Source organism: Myotis brandtii, unplaced genomic scaffold, assembly GCF_000412655.1.
Source record: "Myotis brandtii unplaced genomic scaffold, ASM41265v1 scaffold123, whole genome shotgun sequence".
NCBI lineage: Eukaryota > Metazoa > Chordata > Mammalia > Chiroptera > Vespertilionidae > Myotis > Myotis brandtii.
The window spans coordinates 518,816-526,692 of record NW_005354291.1 but is presented as its reverse complement, the minus strand read 5'-3'; the positions used below and the strand labels follow the sequence as shown (position 1 = coordinate 526,692).

Sequence of the window (7,877 nt, the reverse complement as noted above, 5' to 3'; positions counted from 1 at the left end):
TATTAAAGGGTCGCGGCATTAGGAAGGTTGAGAACCACTGCTCTAGTGTCTAGGAGATCCGTCTGCCACCAGAACTACAATTCCCAGCATTCCTGGTGCTCCCCGCGCTCTGGGCTTCCGCTTCCGTCCTGGGGCTGCCATCAGAACTATTCCCAGAATTCCTGGTGCTCCCTATGCTGGGAGTGACCGAGGGAGCCACGGCCCCCCAAGCCTCCAGCTCTCCTGCTCTGCTTTCGGCCTGGGCACCTGTGTATGCAAATTAACCCACCATCTTTGTTGGGTTAATTTGCATATTCGCCCTGATTGGCTGGTGAGCGTAGTGAAGGGACGGTCAATTTACATGTTTCTCTTTTATTATATAGGACTAGAGACCCTGTGCATGAGATTCGTGCATGGAGGCGGGGGGGAAGGGTCCCTCAGCCCGGCCTGTGCCTTCTTGCAGTCCGGGAGCCCTCAGGGGATGTCCAACTGATGGCTTAGTGGGCCTAAGCAGGCAGTCGGATATCCTTAGGCTGCCATAGAGGCGGGAGAGGCTCCTGCCACCACCACCGCTGTGCTCGCCAGCCGTGAGTTCGGCTTCTGGGCTTCTGGCTGAGCAGCACTCCCCCTGTGGGAGTGTACTGACCACCAGGGGGCAGCTCCTGCATTGAGCGTCTGCCCCCTGGTGGTCAGTGCACGTCATAGTGACCGGTCATCCCACCGTTTGGTCTATTTGCATATTACCCTTTTATTATATCGAACTATTATATAGGATGATTCTAACTTGGAATATTTTTAAATAATATATAATCTGTAATTTTTTACTTGCACCTAAAGTTGTTACTAAAGAATAATTGTATAAATATTACACATTTAGTGGAGTATGGTAGAAAGAGCAGGAATTTGGAGTCAAATTTCTACTTTTCTATTTTACTTGTTCATCATATTGGAAGTTATCTGCTTTCTCCAGGACTCTCGGGTTTTTCATTCATGTAAAAGAGACTACAATAGTGATATTCTGAGGACTAAAGGATATAATTTTGCACAATAAATATGGTGATTACTGTTACTACTGACAGAATACCTTGATTAACACTGTGTCTGGTACTCAGTGAAAGTTAAGGTTCAATACCTAGTCAGTAAGAAACAAAATCATTATGTAGAGGTTTGCTGAATTAGACAAGGAAAAGTTTGTGTGATGCCTTCAGGTATACCTTTAATATCTATTTAGATGGATTTGCTGAATTGCTATGTAAAGTACAAAATGGCAAAATGACTTAAACTGAACATTTGTTCCAGAATTCTATAAATTGAGTAATTAAGCATCCTTTTTTTTAGATCTATAAGCAAAAATATTGTGATCAGTAGAAAGAACTACTATAATATTAAAAAGAATCTAGAGAGGATTCCTGGAGTTGGTCTGGACATGATGGCCTCTAAGCTCTCTTTTACCTCTTGAGATTCTAGATCAGCCGTGGGCAAACTACGGCCTGCAGGCCGGATCCGGCCCGTTTGAAATGAATAAAACTAAAAAAAAAAAGACTGTACCCTTTTATGTAATGATGTTTACTTTGACTTTATATTAGTTCACACAAACACTCCGTCCATGCTTTTGTTCCGGCCCTCCGGTCCAGTTTAAGAACCCATTGTGGCCCTCGAGTCAAAAAGTTTGCCCACCCCTGTTCTAGACTGTCATTTGTTGCCTTGAAAGGAAGCTACATCTGAGGTCTGACTACTGTTCCTCATCTCTATCTACCACCCCAAAGAATTTAGAAATCCTTTTTTAATTACATAACTTGACTTCCTTATTTTCTTTCTCCATTTTAGAGAGGAGAGATTGAATTTGAAGTAGTTTATGTGGCTCCTGAAGTGGATTCTGATGATGAAAATGTAGAGTATGAAGATGAGAGTGGACATCGTTACCGTTTATACCTAGATGAATTAGAAGGAGGTAGTAATCCTGGTGCCACTTGCAAAGACACAAGTGGGGAAGTCAAAGTCTTACAAGGTAAAAATCTCTAAATAATCTAAAAGTTATTATTAATAAAAATTAAAAATATAAAAGCCTCAGATGTTCTTCAGTAACACTGTTTTTAAAATGTTTTTATTGATTTGAGAGAGAGAGAGAGAGAGAGACAGACATCGGCTGCCTTCTGCATGACCCCTACTAGGGATTGAGCCCACAGCCCAGGCATGTGCCCTGACTGGGAATCGAACCAGCAACCTTTTGGTGCGTGGGACGACACTCAATCCACTGAGCCACACCAGCCGGGCCAGTAATACTTTTAATTACAGTGGGCATTCATTCCTTTGTTTTGGCTCAGTAGAATCACAAGACCTTTTTTTTCTTTTAAGACTAGAAAGTAACAGTGTTTTTTTCCTCTTTCTTTTAGGATTTAATAAGAAGTCAGTAACTGATGGACATGAAAATGGAGACCTGGGAACTTCGAGGGAAACTCCGCTAGAAGACAGTGCTTCTAAATTAGATGATCTACACAGTCTGTATCAGAGAAAGTCTTGTTAAACTGATTATCCCCAGACAAGATTGTAAAATCAGACTATTCTGAACTTGGGGCACTAGGGAAGATGGCGACAAAGACTATACAAGCTCAAGGGAGGCTGTTTGTTGCCCAGTGAAAGGCGGGTACCTCAGGGCTTCGTGTGAACAATTCTAAACGCCTGAATCCCTGAATCTGTGGTATATCATAATTGGCTATTGCATGTAAAGCAATTTTGATTTTCTTAAAAAATTGTAAAGCACCAAAGCATGTATTTCCCAAAGGGATATTACTAGGCTCTTAAGTACCAAATGAAGCACTACTGTTTTATTTGGTTCCTCTCCCACTTAGTAGAAGGGAGAGTGCTAACCAATATTTTATAAGAAATAGCCTTTAAATTCAAGAGAATAAATGAATTCATGTTATATATTCCAGAATGTCAAGTGTGGTGTTTCAAAAGACAGAACTTGACTCAATGAGTTGCAGAAATGTAGGCTGGACTTAATTGTTTTTTTAACTGAAAGAATGGCTTTGGGTTTTTTAAAATTTTATTTTGCATCCTGATATGTAAATCAGTTCTGGATGATCATTTATTGTGATGAGTTTGCCGTTCAGCTCTATGCAATGCAGTACAAAATAGGTTTCTTTAAGCAATCCTTATCAATCAGTGCTGCACCGAAATTGTTTCTGTAGTTACTGTACATTGTACTTTTCTGATTTTTCAAAAGAGGTGCAGATAAGTGTAAATTCTTTGTTCCCAATTATGTTGATCTCTGTGGATGGTATTGGAGCATTACGTTATTACTGTGTAGTCTAAGATGCTTTTTTTTTTCTGGGATCTACAAAAGACAGTTTTGTACATTTTGAGTTGTTTATAAAGTGTGTCTTGCTGTGATAGTCCTGGCACTTACAAATACATTTTTCTGGCAGTAAAAGCTCAAATTTATTACTATATCAACAAAATATATTGCATTCTAACAGCAGTTTTCCCTCAGAGTAACATTTCCTAGTCACCTAAAAAGCTGAGGCACTGGTAGGAAAGATAAGGTAAAGATGTTTTCATACAGTAATTGTTCTGGTTGGCTTTTCACATCAGTGTCTGTTTGACTAGAGCTTTTCAGATGCAAACTTCTGATGTGCTAGTGTTCTTATCCCAGGATTAAGCATGGAGTAGTGCTCTTTCATTTACTGTTCTTGCAGCCACTGTACCTTGTTGGGGAAAGTGAAAATATTACTTTTAAAGAGGTGATAGTTTTGCCAGTATCACTGTTTTAAAGTATATACATTTAAGGGACTGTTAAGTGGGGGGAAAAGCCTGCCAGGCCCTTAGAGTATTATCAGTTCTTCATTTCTAATGTTCAGATGTTATGTGATATAACACATTTTCTTGTCTTTCTTAGATGCACTATATATATTTGTTCATAAGTAAATCTGTAAAATGTATATACTTTATTTGGTGGTTTTGCTATTTATAAATTTTATGTTTTAACTATTGTTCATTTATGGTTTGTTTTGGTGGTTTTATTCATCTGTATATCTTCATGTTAATTTGTAATAGAAATGCACTTCATAGTATATATTGTTACTGATATTAAAATACCTTGTAGGATAAAGATGCCTCTAAGCAAAAGCTAGTATTTAATTGCACAACTGAATAAGCAAGCTACATGTTACTGTTTGCTCCTGACATGCTAGGCTAGGCCTCTTAAAAGAAAACAAATGCTTTTTCCTTATGCATTCCCCCAGCTGCAAACACATACCCCCATGCATGGCTTGAGATCTGCACGCTGGAGTTCAGCCAGTGTACTCATGTAGCCAAGAAAATTTACATAGTAGCAAGTCTGAAAATGTTTTTTGTGTGTGACTCAAAACCATGTTGTTTTTATTTTTTTAAAACAGAATGGGATGACTGTGGCATTTTTTCAGAGAATATCTATGACTGAATTCTTAGGAAATATTAGCTAAAACTTTTTGGCTTTCAAGCACTGTCTACTGAGTCTATGAAGAATTTTTTTAGGGCCTTCAGTTGGCATATCTATAAAGGTGCTGTGTAATAGGATTGTGAGAGTTGGTTATGATATAACTCCTTTCAAGGGCTGATGAACAGAATGAGAAAATTTCCAGGTCGTTTAAAATTTAAACTTGCATGGGTCAGTCCCCTTTTCGTTCCTGCTGCAGCTTGGTTTGCACGCCTACTTGAGAGCACTGTCGCTCAGATGCTACTGTGAGCTTCCTGACATGTTTAGAAACTACCCAGTTAAAAGTTCATTTTGGATATAAGGTCTTTAAGAATTACAGACTTTTTCCAAAGGACTGAATGAGAAGCAGTTCACATGTATAGGAAAGAAACGCATAATACTGAAGGTTCTTGGGCAAAACCAAACACAAGGAGAGAACTGTGGCACAATCAGTTGAAAGGAAAGGGAACACTGCACACTCAGAGTAGCTGAGAAAAACTTTTCAATACAGTGTGACGGTTGTGTGTGTACAGCTACATGTTAACCTGTAAATTCTCTTCTAAGTATCTGTTCTGAATATGTTGGAAAAACAGGTTATTAGACTTACTAAAATAGATTTAAGAGATGAAAATTTGTAAGTCTTGGTGATTATACTGAACAGTTGTCAAGAGTTAGCACGGTTTGTCTTGGTGCTGGTTTTTTTTCCCCCACAGTGAACTTATTTTGTTTTTCTGTTTAGAAACAAAATCTATTAATTCATGCCTAAGTTGCACATTATTATAATTATAATTGACATCCTATTCCACCTATCTGGTCTTCCACTTAGGCTCAGCCTCAGATCTATAGGATTTATGACAAATGTATTATATCTAGTTAAGTTCAGTTTATTATTTTTTTAATAAGCCTGTAAATAAAGATGGCATCTTCTACATTAAAAATGGTATCAATCTCAATTTTTTAATGAATTTTGTTTCACATTAAATACTTTGGTTTGTTAATTATTTCTAGTAGCTTCTATTATTTGTACCAACAAGTCATAAAGTTCATGCAAGGCCTGAACCTAGTTACTGTGGTAGAACAGTTTTTTGGGGTAGGAATTAACTCATCTGAGGAACTGTTTAATCCAGTGGTTCTCAACCTTGGCTGCACAAAGCCCAGAAATCAAGATTTTAAAAAGATTCCAGGTGATTCTAATGTGCAGCCAAGGTTGAGAACCACTGGTTTAATCTGAGCTAGTTAAAAGCACATTGGTTGGCCTGGCTGGTGTGGCTCCCAGGTTGAGATTGACCTATGAACCAGGAGTGCACGGTTCAATTCCTGGTCAAGGCACATGCTTGGCTTGCAGGCTTGATCCCCTCTGGGGGTGTGCAGGAGGCAGCCAGTCAATGATTCTCTCTTATCTCCCTCTTTCTTCCTCTTTGAAATTAATAAAAATATATTTAAAAACAAAACAAAAAACAAGTTTGGTTGGAAGACACTGCTGGAGCAACTGAAGGACCAGCTTCTGTTGGAACTTAGCAGTGGGCAAAACCTAGTCTCCTTGGGTTGGTTTTGGTTTTGTATTACAAACATTGATAGCTATTGTTATCTGTGAGGATAACACTGATAATTAGAAAATCAATCCTACTAGATAGTGTGTAAGAGGATATTCTTCCATTTTATCATCTAAGCAGATATAATTTAGAAGTTCCCAAATTATTTGTAAAATAATTTTTAGAAACATCTGTAAACATTGATCAGGTGTTTTGTTTGTTTTTTTTAGGAGTATTACTTGTTATGAACATTTAAAAATAATTATTTTTGTCATGGACTAACCTTGATTTAGTCCTAGTGTAATAATGCTGACTATGTATCAGTTTAAGCTCCTAATTAAACAAGTAATTTGGAAAAGTCTTTTCCAGAACAATATCACATTAGATAGTTCAGTTAATGAAATGTAAAAGATTATTTGTATTCTCATTATTAATCAACATTCTATTTAATGTGGGATTACAATTTTTTTTTTTTAACGAGAAAAGGTATCCAAATGACTGTGTGGGTGCTAAGTGTTTGTTTGATAATAAGTCTTTTCCAGGTGTATTGTGAAAGCTGTGATCACTGCTGTGGCAGCCTGAGAAAGCACCTGTCATCCCCAGGAGGGCGCATGCGGACAAGGCCCGCCCAGCTGCTGCGCTCTGAAATCTATTGCTGCTTCTCAACCACTGATCTTGAGAGGGAGTTTATGGCTTCTTGACTTTGGCTTGACTCCCTCACAGCCTTGCCAGACTCCCTTAGCATTACAATAAAGTTTAAGTTGCTTTCACCCAGGCTTCTGCCTCCTTTCATTCACCTGGGGTCAGGCCTGCCTGAGATCTGGTTGCCTCCCAGCCTCCGACCAACCCTAGCTCCCTCCTGGTTTTTCCTCGCCTGCATTGCCCCTATTTAATCCTTGACACGGCTGAGCCCTTCTTGGTCTTGGTGTCTGCTTTTTGAAGGACCCGGACTAACAGTGGACCAGGGTGAGAGCTGAGGAAACAGTTTAATAGGAGATTAGGAAGTGGCTCATCTCCCACCCGAAGGGGAAAGAGGATGACGTCCTGGTCTGTATCTAGGATACATGCATTGCTTGGCACAGGTCATGGCCCAGTTACCGAATATTTCACAGATGGTGTGCAGAGAAGAGTTAACATAACAGGCCTGAACCTGTTATCCTTACAAAGACCTGTTCGCAAGGTCATCTTTGGCTAATGTCCAGCAATGAGGATTTTAGGAGTGTTTCCCCCATTTCTTAGCTGATAAGAGTTATTTACTGTGTCTGAGATGTTTGTACAAACAATAGGGTTTATGTTGAACCCTTGTTTTCCTTCTGGGAATCTGAGATTTTGGTGATGTGCCAGCAGAGTGCACCTATGTGACTGAGCCCCATAAGAACCCTGCCTCCCACGCCCAGGCTCGGGCCAGCTTCCCTGAAGGCCGTCCTTTGTACATGTCACAGGTCATTGCGGGAGGAGTTAAGCTCGTCCTGTGCGACTACGGGGACAAGACTCGGTGCTTGGGCCTGGCTTCCTCTGGTTTGTTCATGTACCTTTTCCCTGGGCTGATTCTGTTTGATGTTCTCTAATAAGTCATACTTGTGAGGACACTTCTGTGCTTAGTCCTATGGTTTTTTCTAGCAAATGACTCAATCTGAGGATGGTCTTGGACACTGAGGATGGTCCAGACACAAGTGGTAACTTGGGCAAATGTCCTCATGGAGAGGAATTCTCTAGAAGTTCAATGACACATGCATTTGCTAATATGGGGAGAACAATGCCTACAAGATTAGCAACATTGGTTGGTTACTGCTGGGTTGTGTTGATGACCTGCAGAAGGATAATGAGACTGAGGGTTGTTAACAAGCGGTTAGTGCTGAAATAGGAGAGCCAGCGGACCTCTGGGAAGCTTACAAGGAGGTCTGGGTTGA

At 39.8% G+C, this 7,877-nt stretch overlaps 1 protein-coding gene across 1 annotated transcript in view; it reads left to right on the top strand.

Moving 5' to 3' along the window:
* GOPC (golgi-associated PDZ and coiled-coil motif containing) overlaps positions 1 to 5,388 on the top strand; it is a 51,775-nt gene extending 46,387 nt beyond the window's left edge. The window contains exons 10-11 of the mRNA XM_005859096.2: positions 1,807 to 1,987; positions 2,373 to 5,388. Coding sequence (XP_005859158.2) covers positions 1,807 to 1,987; positions 2,373 to 2,503 — 312 coding nt within the window. The 3' untranslated portion in view covers positions 2,504 to 5,388. The remainder of the gene's footprint in view (positions 1 to 1,806; positions 1,988 to 2,372) is intronic.
* Positions 5,389 to 7,877: the final 2,489 nt, after the last annotated feature.